Source organism: Zingiber officinale, chromosome 9B (assembly GCF_018446385.1).
Source record: "Zingiber officinale cultivar Zhangliang chromosome 9B, Zo_v1.1, whole genome shotgun sequence".
NCBI classification, from domain to species: domain Eukaryota; kingdom Viridiplantae; phylum Streptophyta; class Magnoliopsida; order Zingiberales; family Zingiberaceae; genus Zingiber; species Zingiber officinale.
The window spans coordinates 16,844,365-16,861,086 of record NC_056003.1 but is presented as its reverse complement, the minus strand read 5'-3'; the positions used below and the strand labels follow the sequence as shown (position 1 = coordinate 16,861,086).

The window sequence follows — 16,722 nt, the reverse complement described above, 5'->3', positions numbered from 1 at the left end:
TATTATAAAGTCTGCTAGAGCTTGTGCTTTGATGGCCGGGCGGGGTTGGTATTGTATATCATATTCATTTCGGTTGTCCATTTGATTAATCGTCTAGATGTTTCTGGATTGAGAAGTACTCGGTCGAGAGTGCTATCAGTTAGTACTATAATCGCATGTGACAAAAAGTAAGGACGCAACCTTCTTGCTGTTAACACTAATGCGTAAGTTAATTTTTCGAGTGTAGTATATCTACACTCAGCTCCCTTCAATAAATGACTTGAAAAGTACACTGGCTGTTGCTTTTTACCCTCCTGCCTTACCAACACCGAGCCTATAACATGCTCATTTGCTGAAAGATAAATCCATAGTCTCTCCTACTACAGGTTTAGCTAAGACCGGGAGGGTTGACAAATAATCTTTTAACTCTTGAAATGCCTTGTCACATTCCTCATCCCATTGAAATTTACTAGCCTTCCCGATATCTTGAAGAAATGGAAACTTCGATCGACTGATCGAGAAATGAAGCGAAATAAAGCAGTAATTCGGCCAGTCAACCTTTAGGCTTCTTTCATGTTGCGTGGGGGCTCCATGTCTTGAATTGCTCGAACTTTGCTAGGGTTCGCTTCTATTCCTCGTTCTGTAACCATATAATCAAGAAACTTACCACTTTTAGCCCCAAATAAACACTTGCAAGGGTTAAGCTTGAGTCCATACTGCCGTAAAGTCTTGCATGTTTCTTCTACATCCTTGCATAAGTCTTCTGCCTGAAGGGATTTAATTAATATGTCATCTACATATACCTCTATGTTTCTTCTAATCTATTTTCGGAAGATTTTATTCATAAGCCTCTGGTAGGTTGTCCTTGCATTCTTTAATCCAAAAGGCATGACATTATAACAATAAGTACCCTCTTATAAAACTAACCTTCTCTTGATCATCCTTGGCTAAAGGAACCTGATGATAGTCTTGATAGGCATCCAACATGCAAATATATTCACAACCGGCTGTAGAATCCACCACTTGATCAATGCGAGACAGGGGATAATAATCTTTCGGGCAAGCTTTGTTGAGATCCCTAAAATCGATACACATTCGCCGTTTGTTTCCTGGTTTGGAGACCAAGACAACATTTGCCAACCAATTAGGGAATTGCACCTCTCGAATATAACCTGCTTCTATTAATTTGTCCACCTCCTCCTTGATAATTTGGGTTTTGCTCAACTCCAAAATCTCTCTTCTTTTGTTTGACAGGTCGAGTATCTGGGTATATGTGTAATGAGTGCTCCATCACCAGGGGGAAACACTTGTGACTTCCGTGGTTGTCCATGCAAATACATCATTATTTCGTATCAAACATTGCATCAACACGGATCTGAGCGGGGGATCCATATCAGCAACTACATAAGTCATGGCTTCCGGTCGCCCGACCTGTATTTGTATTTCTTCTTTTTCTTCATACATTAGAACGAGCGACTTCTCCTGAATAGCATTGACCTCCATTCTTTGAGTTTTGTGAGCAGTGTTGGCTTCTATTCTGATGTTCTCCACGTAACATTTTCGCGCCAATAACTGATCTCCGTGAATTTCTCCCACTTGGCTGGAAAGTATCCGATCGAGCATAAACATAACTCGCTCGGTAATATAATTTCGGGCGAGAGCAGATATACAAACTAAGGTGGATAGAAGGCACTCGGCTGGGAAGTATCCGATCGAGCATAAACATAACTCGCTCGGTAATATAATCTCGGGCGAGCGAGCAGATATACAAACTAAGGTGGATAGAAGGCACTCGGCTGGGAAGTATCCGGTCGAGCATAAACATAACTCGCTCGGTAATATAATCTCGGGCGAGCGAGCAGATATACAAACTAAGGCGGATAGAAGACACTCGGCTGGGAAGTATCCGGTCGAGCATAAACATAACTCGCTCGGTAATATAATCTCGGGCGAGCGAGCAGATATACAAACTAAAGTGGATAGAAGGCGCTTGGCTGGGAAATATCCGATCCGAGCATAAACATAACTCCCTCGGTAATACAATCTCGGAAGGGCATATAAACACACACTTTTATAAGGCTATTAGTATAAGATCGACCTGACAAAATCTGACCGGGCATGAAGACATTCGCACTTACTAAATCTCGTAAACATAGCTAGTAAGGATTAGTATGACTAAATATGTGTGATATATGAACAATATGAGAATAATATATGATCGTATGACAATTTGTTTAATTTAGCGGGAAACAGTTTCCAGAAGCTTCCGTGGGGGTGATAGAAGACAAAGAAGGCACATCTGGGGTAAAAAAAGATTCCTTAAACTGTTATTGCAGGTGCTTATGTCATCTCATAACAAACTCTAACAAACTGGGGCCCACCTCATTATCGCGGAGGTTATATGAGGTGGTATAAAAAGGGGAATCCTTTCCGTTGGCAAAGTACGTGCAACGCCACCACTAAAACCCTAGTTCCACATAAGTTTGACGGTATTTTCTTCTTCTTCTTCCCGCTGGGAATAGAGGAGCCTTACTTGAGCGTCGGAGGGCCTGACCAGGGATTCCTGCCCCGGTCTTAGGTCACTAACGGTTTGTTGATTGGTTTCATAGTGCGCATGAGTGAGGACGTCGGGGGCATTCTGTATCGGAGTCCTCGTAGATCTGCTTTGGTCTTCACAAATCTAGCTTCAACCTGCTATTCTTGTCGCGGGGAGATATTCTTGACTGAATTTCTTCGGGATTTGCTTTAGTTTTCTCAGATCCATTGTTATTCACCTTCCTCGGAGTCGTCGCCTATCTTTTCTCCGGAGTCATCGCCTGCCGTCCCCAGCTCTTCATCTCGTTACGCTTTCAGACAAGATCACATGTAGTATTTGTTTCTGGAGTGTGAGGGAACTAAAATATATTTACTCTTTCTGGGCCCAAGGATGGAGAAGGGAATTGACTGAATTTCATAGTGCAATGAAGGAAAGGAATGATAGGGTATTCCTTCTGCAAAAACAGAAAGGTAGCTTATCTTTAACCAAAGGACGTGAAAGGTAGTTGAAATTTAACCTGAGGAAAATGTGAATGTTTTTTGAAAGAAATACAATAATTCCCCAAGGGGGTTTTGGGGGAAAGAGTCCTTTTTTCACTTACTCTATCTTCTCCGTTGGGGAGGAGACCAAAGTGGAGGGGAATCTGACTTTAATATAGGCAAAACTTTGAAGGTCCCATAAGTTGGCCAACTTCCTATTGAAGGTTATAAGAGTCATTTGTCAATAAAATATGATGCAAGCTTATTGAATTTCAACCCTCTTGATCAACAGTATGACCAAAAGAGAATAGCTTGTCTTTTGTATCTTGCATGGGTTTTAATAGTGTTGCTTTTTTTATGATGGGAACGACTTGTGATATAATGTCTTGTTTATCCTGACTTTGCTGCATTTCATGAGCTCCTAAACCTGGTATGGACTTGCTATTATCAAATCCAAAAGGTCTTTCACGTTAGCCTTTTATGTTGTTTGATTAAACCGGATACAATAGGAAAGCAAAGGAATGAGTAAGAACACCAACTACAATGCCACTACTGCCAATGAAGACAGAAATGTCAACTATCCTGAGCTACTTACTGACTGCACCACTCACGAACTGCTAATAAATACTAATTCCTTAACTGCTACCAGTAAGAGCAGCAACTACAATGTTAAAGTAAAGCACTAATTTACATAATTTATTTTTTGCTTGTAGCCAGCTAAACTTTACAAGCTGAAGCATCTTGCAAAGGTGGAGGTTATCTCAAATGATTCTACTGGATGTACATTTATTCTGGTAATTCGCTTGCTTCCACCTGTTTGCTTGTTTCTTATACTCTGCATCTATGAAGGAATTTATTACAAGGTCACAGGAATTTTTTTGAAGTATTCTACTTAGACAAGTGAGTTAACCTTGCAGGGCTTTGATAATCTTAGGAGCCAGAGTGTTGCTCCTCCACAATGGACTATGCGTAACATTGATGAGAGGTAATTATTGAAGATGCTAAACACTACATAACTTCTCTATATAATCTCTTTCAAACTTGCATGTATGTTATTCATCTGAAAGAAGAAATGGCTCAAATGGTCACATGACATCTGAAATTCGATTGATTTTTGATTCATTCATAGGAATCAACTTCTTCTTTGCATTTTGAACATGTGCAAGGAGATATCACAGCGTCTTCCTAAGCTTATCGGGATAGATATAGTGGAGCTTGCTCTCTGGGCTAAGGTACAAACTGAATCAAATTACTTCTGTCTTTTTGTTCAAGCTTTGACAGATTATCCTATAACTAGATAGCTTATCTGATTTTTTCATACTTGTTTGCTATCAAGAAAATTTTGTTGAATTATAGATTCAACAAGTTAACCCTATCCCACTGATTCACGACTTAGTATATTTATGAAAGGAATCTCACAATAATGTGGCTTAGGTGTGTAGAAGAGGAAAAAATATATCTCGATTATCTTTTCTATCAAATACAACCGTACTTATATAGATAAAACTCCCTATAATTATGCCTATCAATTGCTAATTACAATCAATCACAATCCTTATAATTAAGCCACCGTATTCAACATTCCCCCTCAAATTGGAGCATATATGTCAATCATATCCAGCTTGTCACAAAGTTCGGAGAATCGTTTTGCTCCTAATGCTTTAGTGAAGACGTCAACAACTTGGTTGGACAACGATGTGAATGGAGTAGCAATTTCTGGCTCATTACACACTTGCAAACAAAGTGACAATCTACCTCAATATGTTTAAGTCCTTTCATGCAAAACTAGGTTACTGGCGATGTGAATAGCTACTTGATTATCACAATACATAGGCAATGGTTCATTATAGGTGAATCCTAATTCTTCAAGTAAATTCTTTTGCCATAACAACTCAGTTATATGTGAGTCAGGGCTCTGTACTCAACTTCAGCAATTGACCTAGCATCAGTAGTTTGTTTCTTACTTCGTCATATTACTAGATTTCCCCCCTACATAAGTGTAATATTCAGAAGTAGACCGTTTGTTGGTCTTTGATCCAGCAGCATAGTCGGTATCAGAATAGGCTTCAATTTTTTAGGTGCCCATTTCTCTTAAATAACAACTTTTTCCAAAAAAAAAAAAAATTCTTGATGTTCTTAAGAATCCTGATTGCAGCATCAATGAACTTGTTTAGGCTTATCTATAAAACGACTCACCATTCCCATAAGAAATGTCAGGTCTCGTTAGTGTTAAGTAATGAGTTTCTTAACAAGCTGTTTATATTTTGCCTTGGCCTCAAAGAATTTCCCATTATCATCCCAAATACTTGGATTGATATCCTGGCTTCATTCCAAGCAATCCAGTTTCTTTGAGTAAATCTATAGCAAATTTCTGTTGGCATAATGAAACTCCAGACTTAGCAATTTCAATTCTCAAGAAATACTTAGGACGTCCTATATCCTTAGTGATAAAGTGTTGCTGCAAATACTTCTTAGTTTCGTTCCCATGTATATCACTACCAGATATTAGGATGTCATCAACATAAATGATAAGAATGATAATCTCATTCGTGCTATGTCGTATAAATATAGAATGATCAGATTTACATTGTCTGAAGCCAACAACTCTGATTACATTACTGAATTTATCAAACTAAGCTCTGGGCTTTGTTTAAGACCATAAATAGTCTTTTCAAGTCTACAAATCATAGAAGCATTCTCCCCCTAGCAACATACCAGGTTGCTCCATAAAAATGGTCTCGTGCAAATCGCCATAAAGGAATGCATTTTTCATATCTAGTTGATACATTGGCCAAAATTGATTGACAGCCAGGGGGAACAAAACTTTAATAGAATTTAGACGTGCAGTAGGAGAAAATGTCTAAAAATAGTGAACGCCATAAATTTGTGTAAATCCTTTGGCTAGCTTTATATCGATCAATACTACCGTCAACTCTATGCTTTAGAGTAAACACCCAATGACAAGGACAATAACAGCGGACGATAGTACAATTACTAGCTCCCAAGTACCAGGAGAGATAAGAGTGGACATTTCTTCATCCATTGCAGTCAGCCAAGCAGAGTGTTGATAAGCCTCAAAGTAGGAAGTCAAAACTTCTGTAGATGAGAGAGAAACAACAAAAGCGCAGAAAGCAGACCAGGTAATCAAACGAGATATGGTTAAACAAAGGAAGGGTAGTGCAAGAACAAAGACCTTTATGAAGAGTAATGGGAAGATCATTATTGGAGGGGCGAGGATCACCATGAGCTGCATGAAGAGGAGGTGTGGGACATGAGATAGATTCTGATCGAGAACGCCTCGTATACACTTGCAATGGTTTGGAAGATAGAGCATCTGTAGTGGGAGATGTAGATGATGGGATTGGTAATGGAGAAGCTGATGTATCCGGTGACTGAGCAAGATGGGGGAAAAGTATGGTTGTGACTCAAAAAAAAGTAACATCAGCATAGGTGTAACTGCATTTTGTGAGTGAATTAAAACAACGATATCCTTTTTGTATACGAGAGTATCCAAGCAAATACATTTAATAGAGCGAGGAGACAATTTATCCAAGCCAGGAGTAAAATCATGAACAAAACAAACACAACCAAATATGCGAGGAGGCACAGAGAAATTAGGTTTGTTAGATGAAGACACGAGAATGGGATATCTCCATGTAACACAATAGATGACATCCTATTTATGAGAAAGTAAGCTAAGAAGTGTACGAGCTATATCTAAAATATTATGGTGTTTGTGTTCAGCAATACCATTTTGTTGGGGCGTACATGAGTAAGACGTTTCATGAATTATGCCATGAGAATCACAGAATGTAGAAATAGTTTTATGAGTAAAATCGAGTGCATTATCAGTACAGAGAGTGCGTAAGTCAACGGAATATTGGGTGTTTATTTCATTATAAAATGATTTTAGTACATTATGAACCTCACTTATATTTTTGAATAGATATAACTATGTCATGCGGGAATAATCATCAACAAAAATTATAAAATATTGGAAGTCCCCTTTAGACTCAAATCTACTAGGTCCCTAGACATCATAATGAACAAGTTCAAAAGCAAAAGAACCACGTTTATCAACTCTGTAAGGAAAAGACGTGCTTTGATGTTTGCCAAACTCACATGATTGGAAATCAGTAGATTGAACCTGGACTAAATTTTTAAGAGAGGAAGGAGAAGAGTGACCTAGATGACAATGCTATTGATAAGGAGAAACAATTGCTGAGAGTGCATGGAACATGCAGGTGTAACAGAATTCAGATAGTATAGGTCATCCCGCTCATGCCCTCTACCAATCATCCTCTTTGTTTGCAGGTCTGAAAAATACAATTGAATGGATAAAACGATATAGAACAGTTGTGAGTTTTTATGGGTCGGCTCGAAAAGAATATTATCAAGAGTGATATTTGTAGTGGGCCTGACAACATTTATTTTCGTAATTGGAGAATAGGTACCATTGGCTAGATGAATAGAAGGTAAAGTTGAGGAAACAAAAGAGGAAGAGAGGACAGACTTGTTACAAGTAATATGGGTAGAAGCACCGGATCCAAATCCAAGACTTATCATGAGATATAGCAAATGCACCTGCCGAACGAAGCAATTTCTCATAAAAAGTACGAGAAACATAGACCATATCATCGTTTGGTGATGGTTCGGTAGAAGCACTATTAGCCCAATCATGCTTACCAAAGTTCGCCCAACACTTCTCGGAGACATGGTTGGAACGACCCCCTTGGTGGCATTTGATTCGCGACCATGATTGCGACATCCATTACGACCCCGCGAGGACCCCCAACCACGAGTAGTCATAGCCGAATTGTCGAAAGATGGGGAAGAACCAACGTTAAAATGGCCTGTGGTCACACAAAGAACCCGAGATAGAGCATTCGATAGCGTGGGAATCTTATCACTTTCCAGTAGATTATCCCTAATCGGCCGTAGAGTAGAATCTAAACCGATAGGAACTTTGCGACCAAGAATTCTTCCCATCGATTCTTTCGAGTCTGAGCGTCACAGGAGAGAGGATGGCATAATAGAATTTCACTGACAGCTTCCTTAAGGGTAGCAAAATAGTTATTAACAGACTGGCTGTCTTGGCGAAGAGTGAAAAAATTTTCATATAATTTGAAAACACGAGAAACATGCTTTTCATTCGAATACATGTCCTGTACTGCATCCCACATCTCTTTGTCAGTTTCAACGAATAAAACATTAGTCCATGGCTCCGTTTCTTTGGCCCCGCACCAAAGTCTGTATGCACGCCAAGTGCTTGACCCACGACTCCATTTCTTAGGCACCACAAACAAGTCCATCTGTTCGCTCCCTTGGCGCTACGGACAAGTCTATCTGTCTGCACCTTCGTTGCCACAAACAAGTCCATCTGTCCGCTCCTTTGGCAATACAGACAAGTCCATCCGCCCCCGCACCACGAACAAGTCCATCTGTCCACTCCTTTACTGTTTGGCATGAGTTTGGCCAAAAGGAGCCAAAGTTTGGGCGAAAATTCAACAAAAGATGGCTAGAAGCAACAACGAAATCAGAGAACGGATGACATTGCTCAAAGTCTTAATCAATTCTTTCAAGGAGAAAGTTACTGATTACAATCTAATGGAAAAGATTGCCAAGGGGGAGGCTTCAAAGGAGCAAATTCGTGGGGTCTCTGATTGAGGAACGTGTTCTGATTTGCATAAAATTGCTGATTTGTCCTCTAGGTTCTCACCGAATGATTCCAGCAAGTTCGTGGGAACAATACTAGAGTGGGAGGCCTGCCTTTGGAAGCGTTCGACGAGGGCGTCTAATTCTTCTGGTGGGGGTGGTTTGTTAACCCCCTGACTTTGGGTAGCGCGGGGCTACCCAAGCCAGGTCTTGCAGGAAGGAGACTTAGCATTCCAGTGGGTATGACGTGCACTAGCCATGCCAAGCAGCAGACAGGCAGTGCGCGAGTCAATGTCCAAGCTCAAGTTTGCAAGAGGCGGTTGGCATTTCAACGGATGTGGCTGGGCGCAAGCCATTCCAAGTAGCGGAGCATTTGGGCGGCGCGGGGATGTCTAAGCCTAAGTCTGGCAAGAGGCAGATTTGGTATTCCAACGGGCGTGGCATGGGCGCAAGCCATGCTAAGCAACAGACCGGCAGTGCGCGGGGCACTGTCCATGCCCAAGTGTGCAAGAGGCAGACTTGACATACATCCGAGCTGGGCATACACGCAAGGCATGCTAAGCAGCGGCGAGGATTCGGACAACACGCGTGGTGCTGTCCAAAGCCAGGAGGCAGACTTGGCAAATGTTTAAGGTGTGGCATGCGCGCTAGGTATACCGAGCGAAGTGGCAATGCGGGGCTGTCCAAGCCCAATTCTATAGGAGAAAGACTTGGCAATATCTGAGTTGGCACGCGCGCAAGGCATGCTTAGATGCGGCAAAGGATTCTGGCAGTGTGCGGGACACTATCCAAGCCCAGGTTTGCAGGAGGCAGACTTGGCAAAGAAGCGAGCGTGGCATGTGTGCAAGATATGCCAAACAGCCAGTGGATCGGCAGTGCAGGGTTGCCAAAGCCCAAGTCATGCAAAATGCAAAGACTTGGAAATCCAACGAGCATGGCATGTGCGCAAGACATGCCAAGCATTGGAGCGATGCACGGGGCGCTGCTCAAGCCCAAGTATGCAGGAGGAAGACTTGACAATCTCCTGAGCATGGCTTATGCGCAAAGCATCTAAATAGTGGAGACTTATGACAGTACGTGGGGTGTTGTCCAATGCACCAGACATGCCCAGCACACATGCCTTGCTCGCGTGATCACCAAGTTTGCTCCTGCATGTCTGGTACATTAGACAACACCCCGCGTACTGTCACATCTCTACTATTCGACATGCCTTGCGCATAGGTCATGCTCGGGAGATTGCCAAGTCTGCCTCCTGCATACTTGGACTTGAGCAGCGCCCCGCGCACCGCTCCAATGCTTGGCAGGCCTTTCCCACATGCCATGCTCGCTGGATTGTCAAGCCCTTGCCTTCTGCATGACTTAGGCTTGGCAGCCTTGCGCTGCCAATTCACTGGCTGCTTGGCATGTCTTGCGCACATGCCACACCCGCTTCATTGCCAAGTTTGCCTCCTGCCCCACGCACTGCCAGAATCCTTTGCCGCATTTAAGCATTCCCGGCTCGGACATTTGCCAAGTCTTCCTCTTGTAGACTTGGGTTTGGACAGCCCCGCGCTGCCGATTCACTTGGCATGTCGTGCACACATGTCATGCCTTGAACATTTGCCAAGTCTGCCTCCTGCAAGACTTGAAATTTGGACAGCACCCCACGTGCTCAGAATCGTCGCCGCTGCTTAGCATGCTTTGCGCGCATACCCGGCTCGAATGTATGCCAAGTCTTCCTCCTGTAGACTTGGGCATGGACAGTGCACCGCCGGTCCGCTACTTGGTATGACTTGCGCTCATGCTACGCCTGCTAGAATGCCAAGTCTGCCTTCTACCATACTTAGGCCTGGACATCCCCACACTGCCCAAATGCTCTGCTGTTTGGCATGGCTTGTGCCCATGCCACATCTGCTAGAATGCCAAGTTTGCCTCCCGAGACTTGGGCTTGGACAGTGCCTCGCGCACTGCCAGTCCCCTGCTTGGCATGGCTAGCGCCCATGCCACGACCGCTAAAATGCCAAGTCTCATTCCTGCAAGACTTGGCTTGGATAACCCTGTGCTGTCTAAAGTTAGGGGGCTAACAAACCACCCCCACCAGAAGAATTCGATGCCCTCGTCAAACACTTCCAAAGGCAGGCCTCCCGCTCCAGTATTGTTTATGCGAACTTCCTGGAATCCTTCGGTGAGAACCTCGTCAACGAAAGATAAATCGACACTTTTCTGCAAATCTGAACAAGTTCCTCCATTAGAGACCCACAAATTTGCTCCTTTGAAGCCTCCCCCTTGGCGATCTTTCCATTCAGATTGTAATAAGCAACTTTGTCCTAGAAAGAATTGATTAAGACTTCAAGCAATGCCATATGTTCTCTGATTTCGTTGTTGCTTCTAGCCATCTTTTATTAAATTTTGCTCAAACTTTGGCTCTGATACCAGTTGTCACAGGGGTATCAGAGACTTGGGCAACTGCTCGGGGCTGCCTAAGCCAGGTCTTGCAGGAAGGAGACTTGACATTCCAGCAGGCATGACATGGGCGCTAGCCATGCCAAGCAGTGGGCTGGCAATGCATGAGGCACTGTCTAAGCCCAAGTCTATAGAACGCGGACTTGGCATTCCAGCGGGTGTGGCATGGGCGCAAGCCATGCCAAGCAGCGGAGCATTTGGGCGGCGCGGGGCTGTCCAAGCCCAAGTCTGGCAGGAAGCAGACTTGGCATTCCAGCGAGCATGGCATGGGCGCAAGCAATGCCAAGCAGCAGACCGGCAATGTGTGGGCCACTGTCCATGCCCAAGTCTGCAAGAGGCAGACTTGGCATACATCTGAGCCGGGCATGCGCGCAAGGCATGCTAAGTAGCAGCGAGGATTCTGACAGCACGCAAGGTATTGTTTAAAGCCCAAGTTTTGCAAGAGGTAGACTTGGAAAATTTTCAAAGCGTAGTATGTGCGTAAGGAATGCCAAGCGGCAATGCGAGGCTGTCCAAGCCCAAGTCTACAAGAGGAAGACTTGGCAATATCCAAGTCGGCATGCACGCAAGGCATGCTTAGATGCGGTAAAGGATTCTGGCAGTGTGCAGGGCACTGTCCAAGCCTAGGTCTGCAGGTGCCAGACTTAGCAGAGAAGCGGGTGTGGCATATATGCAAGACATGGCTAGCAGCCAGTGGAGCGGCAGTGCGTGGCTGCCAAAGCCCAAGTTATGCAGAAGACAAAGACTTGGCAATCCAGTGAGCGTGGCATGCGCGCAAGGCATGCTAAGCATTGGAGTGGTGCGCGGGGTGCTGCTCAAGCCCAAGTATGCAGGAGGTCGACTTGGCAATCTCCCAAGCATGGCCTATGCGCATGGCATGCCGAATAGTGGAGACTTATGATAGCACGCGGGGTGCTGTCCAATACACTAGACATGCAAGAGAAAACTTGGTGATCACGCGAGCAAGGCATGTGTGTTGGGCATGCCAAGCAACAAAGGAGTAGATAGATGGAATTGTCCGTGATGTGGACAGATGGACTTGCCCGTGTTGCCGAAGGAGCGGACAGATGGACTTGTCTGTGGCAACAAAGGTGCGGACAGATGAACTTGTCTATGGCAACAAAGGTTCAGACAGATTGACTTGTCCGTGGCACCAAGGGAGCTGACAGATGGACTTGTCCGTGGTGCTAAAGAAATAGAGCCGTGGGCCGAGCACTTGGTGTGCATACAGACTTTGGCACGGGGCCAAAGAAGCGGAGCCATGGACTGAGCGGACAGATGAACTGTTCGTGGTGCCAAAGGCGGACAGATAGACTTGTTCGTGGTGCTAAAGATACGGTGTCGTTGTGTCCACACTAAACTTGTTCGTGGTGCCAACGAAGCCAGATCGTGGTCAAGCACAAGGTGTGCAAATTGACACTTGGCGTGAGCCGATTGTAGTGAAGCCATGGGGGCGAAGTACAAGTAGTGCATGCTGACACTTGGCATAGGCCAATGCAGCATGATGATGGGGCAAAGCACAAGGTGTGCAGGTTGCCACTTAGCATGGAGTCAATGCAACCAAGACATGTGGATAAAATAGTTTTGTAGAAGTTGAGTCGGTCTTGTACATGTGGCATTGGTACTTGGGGCAACTACCATGTAACTTTCTTGTAATTGCTTGCCTATGCATGATAAATAGGCAAGGTGGGTCATTGGTAAGAGGGTGCCAAGAGTGGTGCCAAGGAGTGCCAAAGAGGAGAGGCATTGAGGCAAATCTTGGACGAGATTCTATGGACGGATCATGAACGATTTGTAAGCAATTCTGTATTGTTCCACTTGTATTTGTTATAGGGATAATAAAGGTTGGGAGTTTTCCCGTACTCGATGTTGCTTGTTTGCTTGAGACTTTTGTTGTGCCTTTGAATTGGGCGTTCTTCGTACCTCGGTGGTGCATTCGTTGGTAGGCTGAGTTAAGTGCGGGACTTGATTGCCGCGCAGACAATTTTCTAAGGTGAAAATTTACCCCTTTGACAACTTTGGACAGCGCGGGAAGGAGACTTGGCATTCCAACGGGCGTGGCATGGGCGCTAGCCATGCCAAGCAGCGGACTGGTAGTGCATGGGGCACTGTCCAAGCCCAAATTTGCAGGAGGCAGACTTAGCATTCCAACGAGCGTGGCATGGGCTCAAGCCTTGCCAAGCAGTTGAGTATTTGGGTGGCACGGGACTGTCCAGGCCCAAGACTGGCAAGAGGCAGACTTGGCCATGGACATGAACTTGACCATGGACAGTGCCCTGTGCACCGCCGATCTACTGCTTGGCGTGACTTGGGCCTGGACAGCGCCGGGCCTCCCAAATGCTCCGTTGCTTGGCATGGCTTGCGCCTATCCCACGCCTGCTGGAATGCTAAGTCTGCTTCTTACAGACTTAGGCTTGGAGAATGCCCGGCGCACTGCCAATCCGCTGCTTAACATGGCTAGCGCCCATACCACTCCAGCTAGAATGCCAAGTCTCCTTCTTGCACGACTTGGCTTGGACAGCCCCGCGTTGTGTAAAGTTAAGGGGCTAACAAACCACCCCTACCAGAAGAATTCGACGCCTTTGTCGAACGCTTCCAAAGGCAGGCCTCCTGCTCTAATATTGTTCCTGCAAACTTGTTGGAATCCTTCGGTGAGAACCTCGCCAACGGAGGATAAATCGACACTTTCCTGCGAATCTGAACATATTCCTCCATCAGTAACCCACGAATTTGCTCCTTTGAAGCCTCCCCCTTGGCAATCTTTCCCATCAGATTGTAATCAACAACTTTCTCCTTGAAAGAAGCAATGCCATCTGTTCTCAGATTTAGTTGTTGCTTCTAGCCATCTTTTGTTGAATTTTGCTTCTTTGGCACCTTTTGGCCAAACTTTGGCTTTGATAGTAGTTGTTACAGAGGTAAATTTTCACCTTAGAAAATTCCTTGTGCGACAATCAAGTCCCAAACTTGACTCAACCTACCAATAAATGCACCACCGAGGTACGAAGAACACCCAATTCAAAGGCACAAAAAAGCCTCAAGCAAGCAACCAACACCAACGAGCACGACAAACCTCTCAACCTTTATTATCCCTATAACAAAGGAATTCAATTGGAACAATACAGAATTGCTTACAAATCGCTCATGATCCGTCCATACAAATTCTTCACGATCTTGCTCACAATTCTTCACGATTCTCCTAGACAAAGCCCCTTTGGCACTTGCCTAGAATGTCGCCCAAGATTTGCCTCAATGCCTCTCCCCTTTGTCACTCCTTGGCACCCTCTTGCCAATGACCCACCTTGCCTATTTATCATGCATAGGCAAGCGGTTACAAGGAAGTTACATGGTAGTTGGCCCAACTACTAATACCACATGTACAAAATCGACTCAACTTCTACAAAACCGTTTTGTCCACCTGACTTGGCTGCATTGGCTCCATGCCAAGTGGCAGCTTGCACACCTTGTGCTTGACCACGATCTGGCTTCGTTGGCCTCATGAATAAATTCATCTGTCCGCCCAGTGTTCGCACGACGACTCCTCATCTTTGGCACCACGGACAAGTCCATGTGTCCGCTCCTTTGGCAACACAGACAAGTCCATCTGTCCGCATCACGAACAAGTCCATCTGTCCGCTCCTTTGCTGCTTGGCATGCCCAACACACATGCCTTGCTCGCTTGATCACCATGTTTGCTCCTTCATGTCTAGTGCATTGGACAACACTCCGCGTACTGTCACAAGTCTCCACTATTCAGCATGCCTTGCGCATAGGCCATGCTCGTGAGATTGCCAAGTATGCCTCCTGCATACCCGCACACCGCTCCAATGCTTGGCATGCCTTGCGCGCATGCCATGCCCGTTGGATTGCCAAGTCTTTCCTTCTGCATGACTTGGGCATTGGCAGCCCCGCGCTGTCGATCCATGATCCACTGGCTGCTTGGCATGTCTTGCGCACATGCCATGCTTGCTTCATTGTCAAGTTTGCCTCTTACAGACTTGGGCTTGGACAATGCCCTACGCACTGCCAGAATCCTTTACCGCATCTAAGCATGCTCGGCTCGAACATTTGCGCAGTCTTCCTCTTGTAGACTTGGGCTTGGATAGCTTCACGCTACCGCTTCGCTTGGAATGCCTTGCACGCATGCCACGCCTTGAACATTTGCCAAGTCTGCCTCTTGCAAGACTTGGACTTTGGACAACAGCCCGCGTGCTGTCAGAATCCTCGCCGCGGCTTAGCATGCTCGACTCGGATGTATGCCAAGTCTTCCTCCTGTAGACTTGGGCATGGACAATTCCCCGTGCACCGCCGGTTCACTGCTTGGCATGGCTTGCACCCATGCCACACCTTCTGGAATGCCAAGTCAACCTCCTGCCAAACTTGAGCCTGGACAGTCTCGCGCCACCCAAATGCTCCGTTGCGTGGCATGACTTACACCCATGTCAGGCCCGCTGGAATGCCAAGTCTGCCCCTTGCAGACTTGGGCTTGGATAGTGCTGTGCCAGTCCGTTGGTTGGCATGGCTAGCGCCATGCCACACTCGTTGGAATGCCAAGTCTCCTTCCTGCAAAACTTGGCTTGGACAGCCCTGCGCTGCCCAAAGTTAAGGGGTTAACAAACCACCTCCACCAGAAGAATTTGACGCCCTCGTCGAACGCTTCCAAAGGCAGGCCTCCCGCTCTAGTATTGTTCCTACGAACTTGTTGGAATCCTTCGGTGAGAACCTCGCCAACGGAGGCTAAATCGGCACTTTTTTGCGAATCTGAACACTTTCCTCCATCAAAAAGCCACGAATTTGCTCCTTTGACGCCTCCCCCTTAGCAATCTTTTCCATCAGATTGTAATCAACAACTTTCTCTTCAAAAGAATTGATTAAGATTTCGAGCAATGCCATCTGTTCTTTGATTTCGTTGTTGCTTCTAGCCATCTTTTGTTGAATTTCACCCAAACTCTGGCTTTGATATCAGTTGTCATAGGGGTAAATTTTCACCTTAGAAAATTTCTTGCACAACAATCAAGACCGCACTTGATTCAACCTACCAACGAATGCATCACCGTGGTACGAAGAACGCCCAATAAAAGGGCACAACAAAAGCCTCAAGCAAACCATCAACAACAAGTACGAGAAAACTCCCAACCTTTATTATCCCTATAACAAAAGAATACAAGTGGAACAATACAGAATTGTTTACAAATTGCTCATCATCCGCTCATACAAATCCTTCATGATTTTGCTCACAATTCTTCACGATTCACCTAGACAAAGCCCACATGGCACTTGCCTAGAATCTCGCCCAAGACTTGCCTCAATGCCTCTCCCCTTTGGCATTCCTTGGCACCACTCTTGGCACCCTCTTGCCAATGACCCACATTGCCTATTTATCATGCATAGGCAAGCGGTTACAAGGAAGTTACGTGGTGGTTGCCCTTACTACCAATGCCACATACAAAACTAACTCAACTTCTACAAAACCGTTTTGTCCACATGTCTTGGTTGCATTGGCTCCATGCTAAGTGGTAGCCTGCACACCTTGTGCTTTGTCCCATCATCATGCTGCATTGGCCCATGCTAAGTGTCAGCATGCACCGTTTGTGCTTCGCCCCATGGCTTCACTGCTTTGGTCTACGCCAAGTG

The 16,722-nt window shown here is 45.3% G+C and overlaps 1 protein-coding gene across 1 annotated transcript in view; it reads left to right on the top strand.

The window, feature by feature from the left end:
* The window catches only part of LOC122024164 (exocyst complex component SEC3A-like), a 36,678-nt gene that overhangs the window by 8,611 nt on the left and 11,345 nt on the right, over window positions 1–16,722 (top strand). The window contains exons 3-5 of the mRNA XM_042582722.1: window positions 3,708–3,788; window positions 3,912–3,979; window positions 4,124–4,226. Of these exons, the coding sequence (XP_042438656.1) occupies window positions 3,708–3,788; window positions 3,912–3,979; window positions 4,124–4,226 (252 nt within the window). The remainder of the gene's footprint in view (window positions 1–3,707; window positions 3,789–3,911; window positions 3,980–4,123; window positions 4,227–16,722) is intronic.